Raw genomic sequence first — 24,925 nt, 5'->3', positions numbered from 1 at the left:
ACAGTGGGTTTGAAGACGGTGCTCTGGTGGCCCAGTGGTAAAGTGCTACACTACAATCCTGAAGGTACACAGTTCAAATCCACCATCTGCTGTGTAGGAGAAAGATGGACAATCTCTTCCCATGTGATTTACTGCTTCTGAAAATCTGCTGGAGGGTCAGCTATGGGTCTATTTGACCTGACAGCACACAACAACAACATCTCTTCTTAAAGAAGCAATTCCTATAACTAATGGGGTGGGGGAGGGAAGGGAAGTGTTTTCTTGAAATGTTTGTCTTTTAGGAAGAAAAAAATGATTTCTTGAAACTTTTGCATCTTAGGAATTTTGTTTCCACAGAATTATTAGGTCACACAGTATTTTTCTACAGAAATTATTTGTAATTTGATTTATTAACTTGATACAAACATATAACACAAAGTTCATTCTCTAGGAGAAAAAGATGAAACATCTTTGAGCATGAAATTTGAGAGACTTTTAATAGAATTTTCATGATAATGCTGTATTAAAACTACAGTGTTTTGTTTATAAAAATGTAAGATTCATGTAAGAATGTTTTATGTTTAGGGCGGTTTTTATGTATCATCCAGTTGAGTTGTAAGACTCATAGCTGACTCGTTTTTAGGGTAGCTGGCTACATTCTGATGGCAAACTGGATGAATCCCTTCCATGTTTGGCTTTTGTATACATCGAAGTTAAGTTTCAGAGGAAGTACCTAAATAATACTCTATTTTTTCCTTTAGCTTATTTAACTCCCAACATTCCCCCAGTAAGAATGGCCTCCCCCAAACAGAATCCTCTTCTTATGAAACTGTGTCTGCTAAGGGTCCTCAAAGCAGGGAGGAAAAGAAAGATTGAACGACATTGACCTCCGATGGCTGAAAAGCACTGCAAGCCCTGCGCTGCCCTTCCACCATTTGTACTTGGGTTGGATTAAAGGGGAATTAGTTCTGTGTTGGGGTTAGTAAACGATGCTGTTGGAGACAATGTTGTAGGCATGTTAATGCAGGATTTGCTTCTGAAGATGTAGCTTCTTGTCCCACTGCTGATAAACTCCATTTGAATCTCTAGCTCATTTGCAATGATTATAACAATTATGGTGTATGTGGAGCCTGCCAAATGGTAACCTGGCATTAAAATATTTATCCACCACCTGTGAACAAGACTTCCTGAAGCTCTCAGCGCACACACACACACACACACACACACACACACACACACACCCTCACACGCACTCTATATTCACTGTATTATTCATCAGAAGGTGGCATTTTCCTTAGCTATTAACCATTACTCATTTGTGTGCATTGGTGCTTTCATCAGGCATAGAGAATGACTTCGACAAGAAAAAAACCCCTCTCTGTGGTTGAGGTTAGGTGGGATCGCCTCTGTGTTTATGCATGTATCTTAATCAGATTAAAGAGCCTTAACCGGTTTGTTCCACACCTTCCAGATCCTGAATGAGAGAGCTGCAAAGGAACTGGAGCAGTTTCAGATGAGAAATGCGAAACTTCAGCAAGAGAATGAACAGCACAGCTTGGCCTGTGAGCAGTTATCCCAGGAAAACCAGCAAAAGGCCCTGGAGCTCAAAGTAAACCCCGAGTGACATGTCTAACCCTAACCCTCCCTCAGTCTCTATGAATGTGGCTTTGCCTCTGCGGTTTGAGCCCCTGCTTAAGTATCCCTAGATGGCTTGATGCACCCCAGGCTGGCGCAAGACTACTGTGGTGACTTTATGGCTAGAAGCAGACCAGTTGATAAGTTTCATTCTTACTTGTAAATTACAAACCTGATTATTGATGATGAGCTTATGCAAATGCTTTCCAAAGCGAGCTAAAATGCTCCCTTGGTAATTTAGTCTTGCAAGTAACCAGTAGCCTGGAGCTAGAAACTGTTTACCTGAGTGAATAGCAAAGCATTCAGATTTTGTTTTTCCACTGCTTAATGGATGGTGGCTGATACAACTGGGCCCTTACTTTACTTTAATTCATCCAATATAAATTTCAAGATGGGTTTCCTCTTCTTCCTGCTTCATTGAAGAAGGCTTGCAAATGAAGTTTGGATAAAAAAAATGTTATACTTGGATTCATATTGTGTGTCTGATCCTGAACAGAGGAGCTTTATGTCTATCCTGTTAATGCTGAAAAATTTATGTGCTTTACACTGGTTATCTTATAGTATGGGGCATAGGACAGGTGACCTGTTAAAAAGAAAGTATAGATTTGAGCAGTGAATCTGTTTTGGTTTTCCCCCCTGTTGTTACAGGTGCTTTTGAGGATCCAATAAAAGCACACATACTCAGTTTCTGAGTTTTTCTGAGGCTTAACTGTGGCATCTAGGTTAATAATTAGTGAAGGGCAACATCTTTACAGTTAACTAATTTGGATCCTGTGGGGTGTGAGGAACTTTTAAAGCAGCCCAGAATGATTTGACTTAAGACCCTACCTCCCCACACCCCCCAAGGATGCTGCCACTTGAAATATAGGTGAAGTGAACACTGTTGTTATGTGCCATCCAGTCACTGATGACTCATGGTGTGCATACGCACATTAGCTTTGAACCTTGCCTTATCCTGAGCCAGACTTACTGACTCTGACACACCTAACCCGATTATCCCACTTACTGTGTCAGTCCATCTCATCTGAGATCTTCCTGTCCTGCACTATCCTTCCACACTTCCAAGCATGGTGTCATTCTCCAAGGTAAAATCAATACTCAAGGCAAAATAATGTAGCTTCTAAAGTAAAACTAAAAGTATTTATGTCACACATTTTCTCCTTGGATTATGGGGATGGTGTCCCACTGGGAAATGGGATAGTTCTGTTATGAGATCCCTAAACCTGAGCATTCTACTTCTACCAATAATTTAAGGATAACAGACATAGTGTAGTCTCTTTTTTGTCCAAAGCTGAGTTTATTGCTAACTTTTGCAGAAGACTTTTTGACAACCTTTACAGTTATTTCTATAAATGACAGAGTTTTTTAAGAAAAAAATTCAATTTATATTTAAAAGAATCTAAGCATAAAAAAATCTTATGCTTTCCTAGGATAGAATAATTTTTTAGGGTACATTTTTACCATCATGCAGAATGGTCCTCTAATTACTGCTTTGCCTACCTGTATGCATGCTGTTAAAATATCTTCAACTTCTCTAGTGTTGGCCATTCTTGTGATCACATGACTCACAACAATGATTGTTTTATATTGTTTGATAACTTCCTGCAAAATACTACTTTGTGAGTCCATGGCAGTTGCTAGTCAAATACAGTATTTGTGTACCAAGTTTATATATTTATGGTAGGAATCTTAGAGTTCTTACTGTGTTGCATTCAGCAGTAAGAGTGCACCTAGAGACATCAGATTTCATCCGTTTTTGCCCTTACTTTCAGCTTTTACGACCACATGTTTTAATGAGAGGATGGAATTTTCCAGTCTCATCCTAAATCTTTGTGTGTTTGGACTTAATTTAACAGGACAACTTCACACATGTAGGAAGTTTTCTTTTATTAATTCTGAGTTCTCCATTGTCTAGTCACTTGACCCCTTATTACCAAGCATCCTGGTAATTCTTATCCACTAATTACAGGCCAAAGAAGAAGAAATCCATCAGATGCGCGCTGACATCGGGAAGCTCAACAAAGTAAGAGAGCAGATCCATAAGAAGCTGCACCAGATTGAAGATCAAAAGGGAGAAGCTGAACAGCAAAAGGAAACCCTAAAAAATCAGATTATTGGATTAGAGAGAGGTAGATCAGTGATCATTTAGTGCTTTGCTTTATTCATTTACAAACATTTCTCTGGTGACGCATGCTCTCTGACAACCCAGGGTCCCACTTTTACAAATACAAACCATGCTACAAGAATACAGCACAGTAAGCAACATTAAAATTGGTAAACAGCCAGTATGTTGTTGTTATTGTTGTTACGTGCCATTGACTTGCTTGTGACCCATAACGACCCTATGTACAGCAGCTCTGAACCCTGTCCCGTCCTGAGCCAGTCTCACTGATTCTGACACGCCAACCCCTATTACCCCAGTTACTGTATCAATCCATCTCATCCCAGGGTCTTCCTGTCTGTGCTGTCCCTCCACCCTTCTGAGCATGATGTCCTTCTCCAAGGACCAGTCCCTCTTGGCCACATGCCCAAAGTATGTTAGTTGGAGCTTCAAAATTCTAGCCTCCAAGGAGAAATTTGATTATACCCTTTCCAAGACAGACTTATCTTTTTTTCTTCATAGTCCATTGTTTATTCAAGACTGTTCTCCAGCACCACAACTCTAAGAGGGGACATTATGTTGAATACCTAGCTTTACATCTTTTCTTTTAAGAAAAAAAACACCCCCAAAACCCTCAACACTACTCTTTCTAGCAGATATAATGCTTCAGTGTGATGTAAATCAAACTTAAGGTGTTTTCATAAGTTGTCACTAAAGTAACATTACCTGTACACCTACTCTTCACTTACCGACAACTCAACATGTATTTATGACAGTGTCATAACTACCTGGTGCAATGAAAATTATAATTGCTTTGTGCATTAATGACTTATGTCTGGCAGTAAATAAGTTTCAAGAGTGATGATGCAATGAAATACTCTGTAAAAACAAGAGTTAAATTGAGAAACTATTTCAGTCAAAGGGTTAGTATTCTTATGTGTAAAGAGCCTTCATAAATCTGTCGAAAAGATAAATAAGCTATGAGAAAAATGTGTAAAGGACAAGTGCAGGCAATTTGAAATGACAGAAATAAAAATAAATGGTCATTAAGCAGGAGGAAAAAAGCTTCACTAATAGTCAATGGGTAGAAGGGAAATACTTTAAAAGAAATCCAACTCAAAGAGAATGATAATATCCATTGGGGGTGGGTATAAATTGCCACTAAGTTTATGGAGAAAATCGAGAGTAAGCAAGACATGTCTTAAAATAATATATCCTCTTTGATGCAGAGCTTCCTCTCCTTGGAAAAACCCCTCAAAATTCACTGGTGTTGGGTCAGAACTGACTTAGAGCTAACCGACTGGTGGGTTCTCTTCAGAGGCTGTACATTGCATGGGAAGAGATTGCATGGTTTATTCCTTGGAACATTTGGTGGACTCGAACTGCTTGCCTTTGGGTTGACTGCACAACTCCGTCATCACCAGAGCGGAAACTTTCACCGGAGTATTGCTTATAATTTTACACAGCCTTGGAAGTAACTTAAGTAGTGAAAGTGGAACACTAGATAAAGTAGATATTTCACAGCTAATCAGTGGATTCTAACTTATATTGTCCCTCCACTGAGTTTCCAAGACTGTACATTTTTGTGGGCAGAAACTGCCCATCTTTCTTCCTTGAAAAGCCTGATAGGTTTGAAACACTAGCTTCACAGTTTGAGGCCTGACATGTTTCGCACTGTGCCACCAGGCTGTCAGTTATACCACAGAAAGGCTTTTGTTCTATACCTGTTAGTGAAGAAAAGCGTGCTTCAAAATAACATGTTGTTGTTGTTATGTGCCATCGAGTAGCTTGCAACTCATAGTGACCCTATGTACAACAGCCCTAAACTCTGTCCTGTGCCAGTCGCACTGTCTCTGACATTCCCATCCCGATTATCCCAGTCACTGAATCAATCCACTTCATAGAGGGCCTTCCCCTCTGATGCTTGTGCATTTGCATAAGAAAAAATCTAGAAACTCAAATCAAAATATTAAGTGAATTTAAGCTGGTGTAAACGTTTTCACTTTTGCTCCTCTTACTTATAATTTTATTTTCTAGTTCTGATTCCATAAACAGTCAAAAAAGAATGAAAAAGAGGCTTTTGGAGCTAGAGAAGCCAGGCTGTGGTCACTGTCACTCTTGGCTGTGGACGTTGGGCACGTGGCTTAATCTTGCTGGCCACAGTTTCTATCTGCCTGTTGAGAACTCTTGGGCCTATTTCACTGTTACAGTGGATATTCAAAAAACTCAAACTCCTTGCCGTCAAGTCGAAACTAACTCATAGCTGACCCTTCAATGGGTTTTCAGAGGCTGTAAATCACATGGGAGGAGATTGCCCATCTTTCTCCCAAGAAGAAGCTGGTGGATTTGAGCCGTCAGCTTTTGAATTGGCAGCACAACTCCTTACTGCTAGTCCACTAGAGCTCCTCTATAGGGGAGATTAGGTGACGAGAAATAATATAACTGGTAATAACTGGTAGCCTGATGGTAAGGAGCTGCACTGCCGGCCAAAAGGCACGTGGTTCAAATCCATTAGCTGCTCTGTGGGAGGAAGATGGACAGTCTCCTCCCAGGCGACTCACTGCCTCTGAAAACCTGCTGTAGGGTCAGCTATGAGTCAGTTCCGATTCAATGATAAGTAACAACAACAACAACAACAACAACAACAACAACAACGAGAACAACAGTTAGCTAGCTTGGCTGCTAGCAGAGAGGTTGGCTATTAGTGTCAACTCAAGGGTGCCTTGGAAGAAAGGCCTGGCGATCTATTTCTGAAAAACCAGCTGTGGGGCACAGTTCTACTCTGACACATGTGAGCTACCCACGTGCTGCTCCCGACTTGACAGCAACAAGTTTTATAAGTACAGATAAAAATGTAAAGCCGTTTTCTTTTTTATCCTCCCTGGGCTTGGCAGACTCTTTAGTTTGATCGACTATACTTACGATTCCTCTTTTGTTGATTTAGAGGTGGAGGCATCAAAGAAACAGGCTGAACTTGATAAGAAAGCCATGGATGAGCTTCTGAGAGAAAGGGACATACTAAATAAGGTGAGTTCACTGCAGTAAAACTGGTAAATGAATGGCTTTCTTTAGTGCTATAATATCCGTCTATAACCACTTGTACGGGGAGAGAAAACTCGGAGGCAAACAAAAGCAGATTAGAATAAATAATAGTGCTCAATTTTCCTCTGAACAGCTGCCTCCAGTCTGCCATTCACTGGCAGTGCATCGAAACTGCATTATCATCTGTGAGCACAAAGGGACTTGGGAGAATTAGCATATAAACCAGCAGGGGATTTAAGAGTGTTTTGTGGATGCTGTTTTTATTGCTGGTGTGTTCTTTGGCATCTTAAGCAGTTGATCAGAATTTCTGAATTTAATGTCTATAATCTGCAACTTTTGCTAATCCAGGAAAGATAAGTAAGTGCTCGTGAAGTTTTAACTTTGAGGTGTTAGGTGTAATAATGCGTCTTGGTAATATCAAAAGCCTTTAACATTTCCTCCAGCTTCTCCCCGTTGCTGTCTGTCTTGCATTTTGCTGATGCTCTTGAACCCTCATAACCATTGAGCTCAGTTTGGTCCAAAGCTGCAGGAAAGGGCTGAGGCTGCTGGAAGGTAAAGCTTTAGAGATCCCTCCACTCAAGATAGGAGGTTCCAGCAACTTCCAGAGGGATTTGTTCACTGATAGCCACTTTCAGGATATTAACTGTTTTCAGAGATTTAAGGCCAAGGTCTCTGCTCAAAGATTTTCTCCAAGGATCATGACGAGACAGGCCAGGTGCAGCTGGTGCCCTGGGAAGCTGCTTCTAGAAGAGTTTTCTTGCTTTTGGCACTGACAGCCTCATTTCATCACAATGGAAGCAACCCAAGAGTGTCTTAGAATTGAACAAATGCTAGCAAGGATCAGCTGGCACGCTCCAAAGGGGTTTCACTGCTGCCTCAGAGGCCATGCCGCTCTGGCGAGCCGATTCCAGCCGCAGCTGCATGGGAGAACGAGAAGAAGTCTGCTCCCATGTGATTTATAGCCTGGGAAAGCCAGTGAAGGGTCAGCTACCAGTCAGCTCTGACTCCAAGGCAGTGGCTTCTTTTGTTTTGATTTTTAGCTATGCGTGGACTATTTCGGGGTTCATAGGAAGTGGTAGGAAAAATGGTCCTCTCTATATGCTAATCTCACTGTAAAGAAGTCATTGAATTTTCCCCACCCCCATATCTTAAAAATGGTTTCTTTGTTCTATACATTTGTACATGGAAACGTCATTATTGAGTTTATGCTTTCACATTTATAGTGTATTCATGCAGCAGTTAACCAAAGTGTATTTTCTATATGTTGGTGATTGTAGGACCCACGGCACAGCAGTGATTTGTTGAATTTGATTATGGTCAGTAGGGCAGACACCTATTCCTCTTCCCTGTCACGGTGTTCGATCCCTCACATTTATTAAATAGTACACTCTTCTGACCCTGGTCTGAGACGCCAGCTTCACTGAGTGAGCACCGTGGTTTGACAGGAAGCAAAGGGAATATATTTTTGCTTCTTTTTCTTTCATTGTCATGTTGAAGAGGCTTTGCTTTGTCTTTTACAAATCAAGTGTTTAATGCAATGCTTGGGAATGAAGCTGACCTTTCTTAGTTTCTACATGTCTCCCAGCCAAGGTTTAATTAACTTTTTAACTGTCATGCAGTGTCATGTGGTTCTGTCTGGGTCAGAGATTTGAAAAGAGAATTGAGGGGTCTCGTGTGAGCTGGAGCTGCAGCTGGGTCTCAGGAGTTGACATTCTTGAGATATACAGAATGCTCTCGGCACCACTCAGCTTCCTCCAGAGTTTCTGCCTTAATTGTCTCTCTCTGTGTCAACTCAGAAAAATGTCTGCTGCCAAAAGGTCCCACATTGACTTCTTTTATTGAACTGAAAACAATGGGAAGGCCCCATTTCAGGTCTCCCTGGGAAGGGTCATTTGGTCCATCCAGCTCTGACTAGAGAGCTGGTCTTTTTCGCATGGACATGACTGGCAGTGTGATATCACTGGTTCTCTATGTTTCCAGGGAGCTTGGGTAGCCAAGATCCCAATAGATGCCACGGTACATCCATTCCTGCAAGAGAAATCACCAATGCAGCTCTCATATATGCAGGTGCCTCCTTCCAGCTCAGACCTGCTGGATCCAGCCTCTCTCTGCATTTGGGACTTGGGTACCTGCATTTTTAATACACTCAAGTTCTTTCATTTCCTGGTAAGAGAGACGAGAGCCCTGGTGACACTGTCTGTAGAGTTAATTGGTTAATTAATAGGTGCTTACCCCTGGGCTGTGCCGCTCTGATGGTTTGAATCCCCCAACAGTGCCATGGGAGAAAGAAGGGCCATCTCCCACACACGGTAGAGCTTGGACACCAGATGGAGGGTTGGCTGTGAGTTGGGCTGACTCAGTGGTGGACAGTGAATGAGTGAGTGAATAAGAGACCAAGAACCATAGTTGGTTTCAGTTGTTCTAACCCCCCCCCCCCCCATATAATTAGAGTATGAGAACATTGGTTTTGGTAGCACCTAGCCTCAGGTTCAGATCTTGACTCGGCCATTTTTGAGCATGCGACCTTGTAGTTGTTTACTGTCAAGTTATAACTGACGCATGGCTGATCTTCCAGTGAGTTTTCAGAGGCAGTTAATCACATGGGAGGAGATTGGTGCATCTTTCTTCCATGGGGCAGCTGATGAGTTGGAATCGCATACCTTTGGGTTGCCAGCACAACTCTTTACCACTAGGCCACCAGAGCTCCCTGTGACCTTAGGCGTGTTAATGAAGTAGTTTAGCCTCTTGCGGTCTCAGTTTCCCTCTAAAACGGGACCAGTATACAGCCTGGTTCTTAGGGAGACTGAGATCAGTAGCACACTTAAATATGCATCTAAAGTACCTTGTGGAAAATAAACGTAAGCAGCTCTTACTAAACTGTAGAGAAAATAATTATTTTTATTTATCTAAGAGTCAATGCATTGAATTATTTCAGAGCTGTGGCAGAAGCAAAAAAAAAAATATTCCTAAACATTTTGCATCATGTGGGCACTTTGTTGTCTGTATTTTTAGAATATGCTCAAGGCGGTCAGCGCGACCCAGAAGCAGATAGACCTGGTGAAGCTCCACGAACAAGCCAAGAGAAACCTGGAGGAGGAAATTCAGAATTACAAGGAAGAGGCTCAGAAGCAGAGAAAGATCATCTTCCAGCTGGAAAAGGAACGAGATCGCTACATCAATGAAGCCAGTGAGCTCACCCAGAAGGTAAGCTGCTCCACTGTCACAGGCTGTTGCAGGGACGGGGTGCCGGGGTGTGGTTTGTGTAGGTTCAAGGAGAGTGATGTTGGCAGAGGAAAGGCGTCTTGTCGCCAGCTGTGGACCAGACTGGGAAAGCGCCAAAGCTTGCTGTTATTGCTTTCTCATCTCCTGTTTCTGGACCCCCGTCTCTCTCAGTTGCTGGTGCTCAGGTGTGCTCCTTCTCTCAAGTGCACTGCGTTTGGGTCCTTTCTGAGCCGGGCACACCAGGGCCATGAACGTTACCATCTCTCAACTCCTCCTCACTCCCACCTGTCAGTGAGACTCCTGGCTCTGTGGCACAGGGATCCCCAGTGGTTGTTAGGAGAAAATACTCAATGAAATGACCTCATATTAAATTGTGAATGACTCTTGGCATCATTTAAATGTGTCTCAGAGTCAAAGAACATCTTAAATAATCTAATCTGTTTAAAAGGGATATATGATTGGATATTGTTGTTGTGACAGGAGTTCAGAACGAGGGTAGCATGGTGGAGTGGACTTGGGAGGAGGGATTGAATAACAATGAAAGTATTAGTTTTTTTACTTTTCAAAAAGAAAAGTGAATTGGAGGGCGGAGTGGGCAGGGAGAAAAGTTCAACAATGAATGAATGGAAATCCCAAGTCTCTGTAAACTTTCATTAGAACCAATTTAAAATTAAAAAAAAAAAAACAAACCAAACCAACAAACCCAGTCTTGAAGCCAAGGTGGCATAAATGGTTTATGCTTGACTACAAACCTAAAGGTTGGTGGCTAGAGGCCGTCTGGGAGGACGACGGGGGGAGCCTGGTGATGCAGTTTTGCAAATATTCTTTAGCCAAGAAACCCATGGAGTAGCTCTGCTGAGTTGGAATAGGCACCAGAGTTTTGGTCTTAAGGTCTTTAACCTAAACCCCACATACTTCCTCTCACACACCTGGGCCATGTATATGGTTCCAGGAAGGGTTAGTCCCTGGAGAAAGACGTCATGCTTGGAAAAAGAAGAGGATCAGTGACAGAGGAAGACCTTCAATGAGATGAATTTACAGAGTGGTGACAACCCTGGAGGTAACACAGCAGAGACTGCGAGGAGGCACGAGGCCGTGCAGTGAGGCCTTCTGTTGTTCCTAGTGTTGAGTTGGTGCTCACTCAGTGGCACCTGGGGATAATATGACAGACCCCACCGGAAGTAGAAGTCCATAAGCTGGGTGCTGGGTCCCAGATCTCCTCTACTTGTGAATCACTGAAGAGGGCGAAGGCTTTCAGGGATTTGTTTATCTTTTTTTTAAAAACGCTGATTTTTTAAAAAAAGTATACTTTATTTTATTGTGATTTTAGCAAAAGTTTATAGAAAAGTTGGATTTTCATACATTCATTGTTGTACATTTCCTTCCCTCTCTTCCCTTCCCTCCCTCAGTTTCACTTTCTTTTCCTTTTTTAAAAAAAATATTCATTCATTATTGCACAATTTCCTCCCTCCTGCCCCCCATCCACTTTGCATGCACCCCTTATTCTGGGGATTGTTTTAATACATATAGTGCGTAGCATGCATTTCTTTTAAACAGTTCTTCCCCTCATCTGTTCCAGTGTAGTGTTCATTATCTATCCATTCTTTCCCCTTTCTCCCCCCAATCTCCCATGTCAGTCCTCCTATAATAGTAGTGTTGTGCAGTATTTGTCCTTTTGTGGCTGAGATATTTCACTCAGCATACTGTCTTCCAGGATCACCTATGTTGTATAATGTTTTATGAATTCATTACTTTTCAATGTTGCATAATATTCCATTGTGTGAATATATCATAGTTTTTATATTCATTTGTTTGTTGATGGGCACTTGGGTTGCTTCCATCTCTGTGATTTTAATGAAAGTTTACATAAAGGTTGGTTTTCATACATTTATTGTTCTTTTCCTCCCTCTCCTTCTCTTCTCCTTCCCCCATCCCCATCTACTTTGCAATGCACCTCTTATTCCAGATTGTTGTCATACGTACGATGCCTAATCACACATTGCTTTCGGACAGTCCTTCCCCTCATCTGTTCCAGTGCAGTGTTCATTATCTATCCTCTTTGTCTTAGCACATATTTTTAGTGGGTTCAAAGGAACTTTGGTGGCACTGTGGGGAAAACATTTGACTGCTAACCAAAAGATCAACAATTCAAACCCAATAACAACTGCGTGAGAGAAGATGAGACAATCTTCTGTGAAGATTTTCATCCTTGAAAACCAACCACATAGGGTGTCTAAGAATCAGCTCAGCAAGCCTTTTAATTTAGTGTGTTCACAGACTGGGTGGTGCAGCAGTTCTGCGATGGAGCAAAGTTTTAGTTATAAGAGTGAGAGGAGTTTGGGAGGGGAAAAAAAGCTTTGTTTAGTGACTTTTTTTTCCTAGTGAAATGTTGTCTACTGTGCAATGTAAGCTCTTTCTCCCATCTTTTCACTGAAATCAGCAGCAAATTTAACAGCACTCCCAGTGCTCTTGACATGCTTGAGTTTCGTATTGTTTTTTTGGAGTGGAATCTCAAAGAACATGACAGAGAGGGAAGCCAATACTTTAGTTATAAACAGAAATAAAGTGGGAAACAAGCGTTATTCACAGGAAACCAGTTTCTTCCCACCTAGACTAAATAAATGCTGAACAGATGTTTACAGGATGTGGAATTGAACACAGCTGCTCAGGCCAGTCCTGGCCAGACATGTCTTCCTTGTAAAGACTGAGGGAATCTCATACCCCCAATGGAGAGCCAGCAGAGAGGTGGAGTTCTTTTCTAACTCACTGATTTGTTACTGACTGAGGGATGATTAGAGGTCAGTTCAGGCCTCGTGTTCTCATGCTGAGACTAGCACATTAGCCTCCGTACCAAGTAACTTAATCTGTGCAAATAATTTTCAAATCTCAGTGGTTTACAGTAATGAAGATTACTTTTTGTTCACATCGTCTCTGAGGGTCAGCTTGCCTTCTTTCATGTACCCTCCTCTTCTGGGTGACTCAGTCTGAGACATGGTGGCCATTGGAGAGAGGACCAAGAGTGAAATACAGGGGAAGACGATGATGAAATGAGAGCTTCTGCTGTCACAGTGAGGGACAGGGCACTTCCACTCATACTGCCCTGGCCAAGACCAGGCACAGCCAACCTTGTGGAGTGGAATAGCAATATATTTAATCGTATAAGCCTTCTATATTTTTACTTTGGGCATGTGGCCCAGAGAGACTCATCCTTGGAGAAGGATATCATGCTCGGCAGGCTGGAGGGACAGCGCAGAAGAGGAAGACCCTGGCTGAGATGGATTGACATAGTAATTGCAGCAATGGGGGTAGGTGTGTCGAAATCAGTGAGACTGACTCAAGACAGGGTAGGCTTCAGAGCTGTTGTATTAGGTCACTATTAGTCACAGGTGACTTGATGGCACATAACAACAACAACAAAAATGCCATCTATTAGTTTCATCTTCTCCTTCCTGATAATCAGCCGCTGTCCATTCCGGGATGACATCATGCCACCATGGGAGCTAACTCTTAATACGTGAGTCTTATTATTACTCTTGGGTTTACCAATCCCTGTTAACTCTCAGTTCCTTGGGGTAGGTATGGTTTCCTACCATTTTTCACATCATAGCATGTACAGAAAATACCATGATGTAGCACATGGAAACTGAGAAAATGCTTTTCAGGATAGAGAGGGAGTTGACCCAGATGTGTCAGCTGCTCCGTGCTCACCTGGCCGCCCTGTAACAGGATCACAGCTTTAGGACTCACCCGTGACTCTTCTAGGGCACAGCTCTTGGGATACTCTGAACTATGTAATAAAATCTTTGAGTATTCTTCCTGGAAAGTTTCCTCTCTCCTTCTCTGTAGGACAACCTTCTATTCCTTAAGACCCGGTTCAAATGCCTGTGTCCTTGGCCAAGCCAACTCAGACCATCCCAGGTGAAGTGAGTCAGTGCCTATACTGTACTCCACAAAGATTAGTTGATGAGTCACTAGAATGGCAGTGCTGTCTCTAGGACAGTTATTTGCACATTTGTTTGCCCCATTTACAATGAGCTCTTAGAAACAAGGGGCTTTATGTAATGCCTCCCCCCCATATTCGGGATCCTGCCAAGTAATAAGGAGCCATGGTGTCCTAGTGTGTTACAAGGGGTGCTGCTAATCAGAAGACCAGTGGTTCAGCTGCGCTGTGGGAGAAAGAGGAAAGAGGAGGCGTTCTGCTCCTGGTCAGATTGACAGTCATGGGAACCCAATGGAAGGTTGCCATTAGTCAAAATGACTTGATGGTAATGGATATTTTTTTCTTATATTTATAGTATTGTTAGATGCACTGAGTCAGCAAACTCCTAGTGATCCCACATTCAACACCCAATCTTGTGGCACCTTCAAAGCCTTCTTTCTCTGTGCTAACCTCACTATTATCACCACTATTGCCAACTCATCTCGTTGAAGGTCTTTCTTTGAACCTCCAACTTTTCAAGCATGCTGTCCTTTCCCAAAAACTGGCACCTCCTATAACAGGGACTGCAAATGTCTGTAAACAAATGGATATATGATAAGTCTTTTTTTAAATTAAATTTTATTAATTTTAATGAACATTTACAGAGATTTGGGGTTTCCATTCATTCATTGTTGCACTATTTTCTCTATCCTCCCCCCAGTTTGTTCCTCTTTTTTTTTCGCCCCTTGAAAGTCTGTTTTAATTTTCCCATTGCCACAGTGCTTGTCAAAGCCAGTTCTGATTAATCTCCTTTGTCATTGTGTCCATTGCCATTCTCTGTCACTCCTCCCTGAGAGAGACTTCACCCTGATTCATAAGGAAAAGGGGACGGTCTATTTTCTTAGCTACTTCCTGCTGAAAAGGGACGCTGTAGGCTTCAGGGTGAAGATCTTTTCTCACTACTCTAAAGGGCCCCTTTGGCAATAGGAAACATGTAGACTATTGTGGAGATTGATTTTGGAATTTAGATGTACTGATATCAATTGTGCTTAGCCATACATGTTCATATCCTTGAAGATGTATCATGGAACTGTTGCAGCCTAGAAGACACAAATTTAACTAACAAGTTAAAAGTACATGAGTCAAAAATTAAAAAGCAATAATATTTCAAGTAGAGGTTCTAATAGTGGCACAAATCAAGTTACAGAGGGAAGGTAGTTCTTAAAATAAAAGGCCTATTGACTAGCACTTTGTCTATTATAGTATAAAGGTTAGGAACCACAAGATGTAGAGGCTCAACTATGTCATTTATTGTTCTTAAGTCCTGGACCAAATTCCACCTACCACTGGGTTGTTTTACAGCTCGGAAGTCCGCATGCAAGGCAGAGGTGAAGTAAGGAACCGCTTATGAGGTTTTCCATCAATTCCAACAACTAAGAAATAGTGAGAAGAGTTGGGACCTCAGAAGGCTTTTAGGACTAATTAGTAGGCTTTGTGTCCAGGAGAAAATGAATATACTTACCAGTAATGTTAATGCTTACCCCCAGCTCTTATGGGAGGATCTAAATCGTTGAAGCTAGATTATAAGTTTAAAAAAAAATGTTGTCACTGATTTTGGAGGAGGATTTACCAGTTGTCATGTAAAGAACTATTGGTATCATGTTTATATAGTGTACTACTTAACTAACCCAAAGTTGGTGCCTCTCTGGTGGTGTGGATCTACCAGCAGCTCTGCCATTGTCCAGCAAACTTGGGCAAAGTCTGTTAACTTAGCTGTGGTTCTGTCCATGGAAGTGGCAATCCCAAGGCCTGCTCTGTCTTGTGTCAGGTCCATCATTCTCCATTGTGGCTGTGATGGGTGTTTCTCTGGTTCTGACAGACAAATTACATTCTCTTGCTTGCTACTCTCAGGTAGTGAGGTTTTCATTTTGCAAGCTTAGTCTTCAAAGCATAATTTACAACAACAACAAAAACATAAGATTCGACTCACTCAAAGAGTCCAAACATCCTTGGATTTATTTTGTCAATTTTGACTCACAGTAACCATATAGCACCATGTATAACCATCCCCTTTTCACACTGTTGAATTGGAACCAACTTATAACTGACCCTCTAGTGTGTTTTCAGAGGCTGTAAATCACACTGGAAGAGATTTTGCATCTTTCTTCTGCAGAGCACCTGGTGGATTAGAACTGCTTACTGGTGGGTTGGCAGCACAACTCTTTACCCACTAGGTCACCAAAGTTGTCCAACTATCCCCTAGGGTTTTTAAATATTTATGGAAATACATTGCCATATGGAGCACTTAACCACTGAACCTCTTATTCAAAAGATCAGAAAGGTTAAATGAATTGTGCTATATTCCTTTGATATAATATTAAGGAGTTATTAAAATTAATGTTTTTTGAGAAATATTTTTTAAGTAGGGAATATGAAACACATAGTGAATCTGAAAATGACAGATTGCAAATTTAATTTAATTATATGGTTTGACCTCAGTTTTGTGAGGATGCATTTTGGTGGTGTTATATGCTCTCTAGTGGCCTGCAACTCATAGCGACCCAGTGTACAACTGCTCTGAAGCGTGCTCTGTCCTGAGCCAGTCTCACTGACTCCAACACACCTACCCCATTGCCCCAGTCACTGTGGCAAACAATCTCTTCTAGGGTCTTCCTCTCTTGCTCTATCCCTCCACCCTTTCAAGAATGATGTTCTTCTTTTCTTTCCTGGCCACATGCCCAAAGTATGTGAGATAGAGCTTCACAATCCTAGCCTCCAAGGAGACACTTGGTTTCACCTTCTCAGGGTTTAAATATAAGTTAGGAAAGTTGATAATTAAATTAATAAAACCTGCAGTGCTTGTGCTTAGATTATTTAGTCAGGGCATTATACAAGGCACTGTAGCTAAATATCACATATCATGAGGTGATGCGAGGATTATGTGAGTAAATATTTGTAAAGTATTTAGAATGATTTTGTTCCATGGTAGATACTGTCCAAGTATTTATAAATAAAGATGCATTAATAAGTACACAGTTATTGATGGATAGTCTAGAGTTTCTTCTCAGCTGTGGCATTTGAATGTACCCACATGCGGCTTCCTGCTAAAGGTCAGAAGGTACAGAAAAAAAATGAAAACTTTGAACAGCATTAACCACTTGATACTGATTTAAAGCCTATTGTCAAAATATGAGGTAAGAGGGTGGGTAAGAATTAAAAAGTCAACAAAACTGACCCAGGAAAACCTACCTGGACCTTAACTCTTGGTCCCTTACATTTACTTCATTAAAGAGTCATTGAGAAGAGCTGGGCATATGGGGCTTCAGAATGCTCCCACCGTCTCACCCCTGGTTTAGGGTCTATATTATCTAAGACCTAAGCAGGTGCCACTCTGTCTTCCTACAGCCGGGCAAACACTTGCTCAGAGAACAAATGGGAAGAGAGTGGAGGAAACTGATTATGATCCAGAGATTTCCTAGGTGTGTGACTTAGAGGTGTGAGGAGGTGGAGAGACTCAGTCCTGGGAACAGGACATTCTAGGAATTATGACTCTTCTTCTGCTGTACCAGCTCAGAGTGAAAGGACAGGCATTTTGGCATGAAATGTCTCTGATATACCATTGGTTCTGTTTCTCTTTTCCATTTTCATATACTTACCATTATTTGCATATCATCCTCATTCTACCTAATTACTCCATGGAAGACAAATCTTAGTCAAGTTCCTTATAATCCTTATTTATTAAATCATTGACACATTCTCATTGCCATTGGAATGAACTCACAGATGACGTTTCCATTGGGTTTCTGAAGCTGTAAATTATGTGGGAGATTGTCCATCTTTGTCCCGTAGAGCCATAGATTTGAACCACCAGAGAGGCACAGCCTTGGGATTAACAGAAAAGCCCCCTGAAGACTAAACCTCTGTGGTTACTGTTAGTTGCCATCAAGTATGAATCATAGTGACCCCATGAATGGCAGATCTGAACTCTGGCTGATCCTGTGCTAACCTAACAGTGTCTGACCCACTCGAGCCCGTCTGCAGTCTCTGTGTCAATCCTCCTGGCTGAGGGTCCTCCTCTCCTTTGTCAAAATCCCTGTTTATTAAAAAGGTACTTAAATATTTTGTTTTTTTTTTGAACGAGTGAATGAAAAGCATACTTTGAAATATAAATTGATTATTCCAAGACTTGCTTTTAGGAATCCATATTAAAATTTTCTTTAAGAATAAGTTGACTTATCATTGCCCCCGTCATGTCTAGCACTGGTCTCCAACCACCCCTAAGGAACACAGTGACCCCCAGGACCTTTGATCTGATCTGGGGATCTGAGGGGCCCTGGGGGGGGAAAGAATAAGTTGACATATCATTAAGGTCCTGACCGCCCTTAAATTAATTTGAATTGTGTACTATGATGAAAACTCTTAACTGGCTTATTCTCAACAATTTTAGCTGTTGGAGTGATGTCTGGCATGGTCTCTTTGCCTTTCTTGATTGCAAAGACATTTGCTTTCTAGTTCTTTCTGTTTTAGAGAAAGAAAGGTGAAATTAAGATGCTAAGAGCTCTGTATTTCCCTTTATTGATTTAACTTGGCAGTTGCAAATGAGGAGATCCCCTTTTATGCCAGAATTGAGTGGCCAAGATACCAAATATTTTCTTGTATGTTTGTTTTAGTCAATGCTTGCCATACTAATACTACTGTGTTAATGACCAGCCACAGAATTTTGATTACATAAAAACCACCCCCCAAAAAATAAAACTAACCCCAGGCATTAATTTCTCACTCACACACCTGACATTGATTGAGGTTCAGCTGATCTTGGCTGCATGTGGCTGTGGGCTGTGTGTTGAGCCAGCTGCCTTATACAAGCCTCTCATCCTTCCAGGTGCGTGTTCGTGTCATACTGGAAGGAAGGCTCGTAAAGGACCACACAAGCAGAGGAGCATGTTTTTATCGGGAGCTCTGGGTCGTGATCTGAAGAGAATTGCACTGCCAACCTAGATGCAGCTCACTACAGCAGGAAGATGGGAGATCTGCTCCTGTGTGCTCCACAGCCTTGGAGAACCTGCTGGAGATCAGTTAGGAGTCGGTTTGACTCCAAGGCGATGACCTTGAGATTTGTACTTGACAATGAGCTCAACTGTATGAGATGGTGAGGTTGGTGCAGCGTAGGGCAAGGTTCAGATCTGTTGATCATAGGGTCACTATTAGTTACAGTAGACTTGACACCTAACAACAGCAGTTACGTGGTTAGCTGATGTCCCATTGGGATGATCAAGCCCAATGCTATTCTCAAAGTCATTGCCCTGGAGCCAGTTCTGCCTCACAGCTGACTCTCCAGTGGGTTTTCTGAGGCTTTGTGAATGGCATGAGCTCCCATAGAGCCTCTGGTGGATTTGAACCTTGGGTTAGTGGCTCAGCTCCCTACAGAGGAGGCCACCAGAGTTCCCTTAACTTCCACAATATGAGGATATATACTCCTCTCACCAAGGTTGTGGGGACAGAGGGAAGAGGTGGAATATTTGCTGAGTCATAAGTTACTTTGCTACAAGGTCCCAGCACTTTTTATCTCGATAGTGTTTTTGGTTTTTTCCTCTGCTGAACTTTTAATAATACTGTTCAGATACAATGCATGGGAAGAAGGATGAAATCATAAGTTATAGTCAGCCATACTTACTCCTTTACAAACTTATACAAATTCAGGATAATATTGTTCCTAGTTAATTATTATCAAATCTGCTGAACATTTTGCACACAATACACTGGCTCGTTTCAGATCTCCTCCATTTTCAGACTAAATATCAAACTTCTGGCAATCTTCCCCCTCGTACAGGCCAAAAGTATTATTTTACAGCAAATTCCTGCCTACAGATTCCACAGCTCTTTGCTCAGCTGCTTTTTACAGTGTCACTCGAGGCTCTTCTAGACCAAGAATGCAAACTATCCAAATGACGGATAGTGGACTTCATGGTCCACTAGGAGGAAAGCAGAGGTGATCGAAGCAATATTGTCCACTCGAAAGGTATATTTATAATGAAATAAAGCTTATTTCTCTGATGCCAATTGGAATTTATACAAGAGCATCTTTAGTTGAGTAGAACCCTTGGGAGGGCCATCAAAGCGGTACATACAGATTACTGGCTTTTTATGCCATAATGGGAATGGTGGGCTATTTATCACTATTTCCCAGAAAATAAATTTGGTCTAGAGGGGAACTAATACTCCAAATTTCTTTATTAATGGCAAATATTAAGTGATATAAAATAATAATAATAAGCTCAGCAAGTGGATCAAGCTGAGAATAAATTTAAATTACTCAATTCTTTCCTTAGTCTCCCCACTTGGTTTCTGATAATAATAAATTTACAATTTATTAGAGTTCTGTGGCTTAGTAGTAAAGAGTTGCAATGCCAACCCAGACACATGCAGTTCACATCACCAGCTTCCCCACAGCAGAAAGATCGTAGTATCCTCAGGTGTGATTTACTGCCTCTGAAAACCTACTGGAGGTTTAACTATGACTCCCAACTCAATGGTACATAACAACAACAGCAATAACACCACCACTATTTATTAAATAATCAAATTATTATGTGCAAAGTACTTCTTTAGTGATGATACATGTGTATATTTTCCTCACTGAATCCTTACAGTAACTCTATGAGGTGGTTACTGCTATACCCCCTTCAATCTTATATCAAAACAAATTTATAAAGGAAGAGAAAACTAGTTACACCTCTCTGAATTTATGCAAAAACACTGAGAAAACAAAACAAATGCAAAAACAACCTCAACTTTCCCATGCCTGGGCATGTAGGAAAGGAAAGCCTGAAAGGTTGGTGGTTCAAATCCACAGGCTGCTCTGAAGGCAAATGAGGAAGCGGCCATTCCCATGAAGATTTACAACCTCAGAAGCTAGATGGGGGACCGCTATGAATTGGAACAACTTGATGGTGTTAAGTTGGTTTGGCTTGGGCACGAGGAAAGATTTGCTGGTGGTGCAGTGGCTATGCGCTCAGCTGTGAATCAAAAGGTTAGCTCTTCAAACTCACCAGCCATCCCACAGGAGAAAGATGTGGCAGTGTGCTTCCTTCAAGATTAACAGCCTTGGAGACCCTTTGGGGAGTTCTACTCCGCCCTGTTTGGTCACTGTGAATCAGAATCCACTCAATGGTGGTGTTTTGATTTTTTCCTCTTTTTTCACATGGGTGTATTTATTTTTATAGAGGGAGTTTTCCAGTTTCATTATGAAGGTAAAGGCATCGTCAGCGTTCATACCAGTGACATAGAGTCAGAAAAACTTATTTGAGCAGTTTATTTTATACTGATATTTCATCAAATGCAAGTTAAAGGGCTCCAAATTCAATGACCTACTTTCTTAGCCTGCCTCAGTCTATATGATATTTTGACTATGCTGCACATTTCCAGCACCTTTATTGATTTTTATCCCACTCTTATTTCTATTGGCAGCTTGTTTTAAGAGGAAAAGAAAAGGTAGGAGTCAGTTATAAACTGAGACTGTACCCTCATAATGCGTCGTAAGCATTTTCTGTGTTCCTCAGTCGCTACCAATGCTAGGAGCCCTGACTCTGGCTGTAAAAAACTTTCTATATGTGGATGTGGCTTATCTCATGAGTTGGTGTGAAGTATCTAAAAGTGTAATCAATTAATTAAACTGCAGCCCCACAGCCGGCGTCCCTTGTGCTCTGATACACCATTTTTTAAAAAGGGACAGTTTGCTGACGCAAGGCTTTGCTACTATTTAACGTCCCACACATTTTATGAATCCTCAGGATTTGAAATTCTACGTGACATTGGTTTGAATGATTTCCATCAAAATAAATTGAGTCTCAACACTTAGAAATAAATTGCTTTGTAAATTGTCTTTTCCCCTCGTTTCAATACTTAGGTAATTTTTTCATTGTCATTGAACATAAATCCTTTTGATCTTCTTGGTATTGTGATGGGTTCTTATTACGATCAGCTCCAGGAACCCAGAAGCAAGTTTGTGATTTTGTGCATTGTTCTGTGCAGAAATATGGACCATGTTAGTTGTATGCCCTCAAATGAAATGTCCTTGACTGCATCCTTTCTCTGCAGCATTATTCTGTCTTTGCAAATGATTATTTTTGTTATAATGTCTCTCAAAGTGATTGAACAAGCAATTTTTTCCCTTTTCTCTGATGTGCTGCTTGATATTCTGAATGCTGATAGTACTGCTCAAAGTATTTACCTTCTATTTGTTTGAACCCAAAGAGGCAATATCTTGTCCATAGAAAGGCTAAACTTTAAATAAAGATCTAGTTTTTCTTCAAAATAAAATCACATAATATAACAGATTGAGAAATGAGTGATTTATTGAAAGATCATGTTTATTTTTTTTAAAATTCCTTTAAATTTTATTATTTTGTGTGTGTGTACCATCAAATCAGATTTGACTGGTACAGGAGAGATCATGTTTATCCTTAATCTTTACATTTTCGTTTCCAGTGTCAGTATCTTACAAGGTTTCCTATTGCTCATTTTTTAAGGATTCTAAAGATAATGTGATGTCAGTCTGGAGACTAAGGTGTGCCTGATACAGAACATGGTCTCTGCAATCACTTGCTATGCATCAGAGAGCTGGACAATGACTAGGGATGATAGAAGGAGAATTGATGCCTTTGAGCTGTGGTGTTGGAGAAGAGTACAGAATCTACCATGGACTGCTAAGAAAGCAAACAGGTGCATCCTGGAGAGGGTGAAGCCAGGCTGCTCTTTGGAGAAGAGGACTTTGAAGCTTCGTTTGACATATTTTGGACATGTTGCAAGGAAGGACCAGTCCTTGGAGAGGAACATCATGCTTGGGAGGTTGGAGGGACAGTAGAGGAGAAGAAGACCCTCGATGAGATGGATTGATTCAGTGACTGGAGTAATGGGGGTAGGTGTGTCAGAGACAGTAAGATTGGCACAGGACAGAGCAGGGTTTAGGGCTGTTGTACATAGGGTCACTATGAGTTGCAGGTGACTTGACGGCACATAATGACAACAATAAAGATAATGGGGCTGGGGCGATTTGGTGGCCTAGTTGGTAAGAGTTGTGCTACCAAATCAAAGGCAGGTTGTTTGAACCTACCAGATGCTCTTTGGGGAAAAAGACATGCAGCCTTCTTTTATGTGATTTACAACTTCTGAAAACCTTCTGGGAGGTCAGCTATAAATTGGTTCCGACTGGATGGCACCTAACAACTGCAAAGCTACAGCTTAAAGAAATGACAGAAGATAATCCAAAGGTTTGTTTGCATCTCCATCTATTAACATACTTCTTCCCTAAACTTTCTCGGCTTCAATCTTCTAGTTGCTCTTTGTTTAGGACCCAACCAACCATTCAAGATATTCCCAGTGAATTTGTATCTAGTCCTATGTTGGGTCATTTTTCTTTCCACACAAAGGAAATTATAATTGTTATTAGTAATAGTGATGTTGTTGTTGTTGTTAAGTGCCATCGAGTCGCAGGCGACTCATAACGACCCTATGAAGGAGAGTCTTCAACACTTGGGTGCCTTTCATCCTCTCTCCAGGTTCATAGGGTTTCCAGAGACAAGCTGTTACAGAAGTGAATACCACTCCTCCTTCCAAGCTTGTTTTAATCAGGGAGCTCCACCCCACTCTCTGTCTGCATTGGGTAACTGCCATTACAGTGTCACAGTGTTCAGCTTCACAGCAACCACAAGTTACCACTGTACGGCAACTTGTACACCAAGGCTATACAACCTAGAGGAATGTCTGAACAAAAACAATGAACGACAGTCCCGAGGGCCGCAGATTAAAAGCCACCCACCTTTGGCTTGGTAGCATCACCTTCTGTCCACTGGGCCAGCTGATCTCTCTCTTCATGTTGATGTTATTGTTGTTAAGTGCCGTCGAGTTGCAGACGACCTTATGAAGGAGAGTCCTCAACGCTTGGGTGTCTCTCATTCTCTCTAGGTTCACAGGGTTTCCAGAGGCAAGCTATTGCGGAAGTGGATGCTGCTCCTCCTTCCAAGCTATAGTGATGATAAAACAGTAAAATAAAATAAGAATATTTTGTGCAACTTTGGTTTCATGCATTTAAAAATTTGACTGAATATACAATTTCCTAGAAAATATATACATTCATATTTGACTGAAAAGTGAGGCAGAAAACATTGAAAAATCAATCACTCTAGATGCCTTTGAATTGTGTGATTGGAGATGAGCACTGAATATGCCATGGACTGCCAAAAGAGCAAATAGTGATGTCTTGGGAAAGGTGCGGACTGAGTGCTCCCTGGAGGCAAGGATGACAAAGCTTTGTCTCTCATACTTTGGATATGTTGCTAGGAGAGGCTAGTTCTTGGAAAAGGATATCATGCTTGGCAGGGTGGAGAGACAGCAAAAGAAAGGAAGACTCCGATCGAGAGACATTGCCGTGAATACTGCGGCAGTGAGTTCAAGTGTGTAGAGATGCTGAGGATGGCTCAGCATAGAATGGGATTCATGTCTGTTGTTCCTGGTGTTGCTATGAATTGTACTTGAGTCAACAGCATCTAACAACAACAGCAGCAACAACAAATACAAGTACAAAAAACCATTTATTTCTTTTTTTAAAGAAGAAATTAGCTCCAACCCTGATTGAGGGCTTGCTTAGTAATTTAGAATTGAGTTCTAAACTGGCTAGCAAGAGTCAGATAATTTTCACGCGTATGAACTTTTCTGTAGATTTAGGAAAAAATACTGCCCAAGTACTTTGTGTTACATTATTTTGGGGACCATCTTGATAGGGATTGCCTTACCAATCAGCTCAGGCCTTGTCTTGAGATAATGTACAAAAGCTTTAGACCTAATAGAAAGCCTGAAATCCCAGGTGAGTTCTTGGTTGGGATGATTGAGTGGTAAGAAGGAAGAAACAATTGATGGGGTTTTTTTAAATGTATGTATTTGTTTATTGAGTGAATGAATAAATGAATGAGCAGAATGTACCCTATTTACTTTATGAGACTTGGGAAACCTTTGAAGACAAAATAGAGCTA

At 41.3% G+C, this 24,925-nt stretch overlaps 1 protein-coding gene across 1 annotated transcript in view; it reads left to right on the top strand.

Moving 5' to 3' along the window:
• Positions 1–24,925, top strand: part of CCDC147 (coiled-coil domain containing 147) — a 146,488-nt gene that overhangs the window by 18,269 nt on the left and 103,294 nt on the right. The window contains exons 6-9 of the mRNA XM_006880173.1: positions 1,451–1,588; positions 3,584–3,743; positions 6,660–6,742; positions 9,770–9,961. Coding sequence (XP_006880235.1) covers positions 1,451–1,588; positions 3,584–3,743; positions 6,660–6,742; positions 9,770–9,961 — 573 coding nt within the window. The remainder of the gene's footprint in view (positions 1–1,450; positions 1,589–3,583; positions 3,744–6,659; positions 6,743–9,769; positions 9,962–24,925) is intronic.

This window comes from Elephantulus edwardii, unplaced genomic scaffold (genome assembly GCF_000299155.1).
Source record: "Elephantulus edwardii isolate Elephantulus edwardi_28Jun2011 unplaced genomic scaffold, EleEdw1.0 scaffold00006, whole genome shotgun sequence".
NCBI lineage: Eukaryota > Metazoa > Chordata > Mammalia > Macroscelidea > Macroscelididae > Elephantulus > Elephantulus edwardii.
Note: the sequence above shows the minus strand (reverse complement) of the source record. Positions and strands in the feature narration are given on the sequence as shown.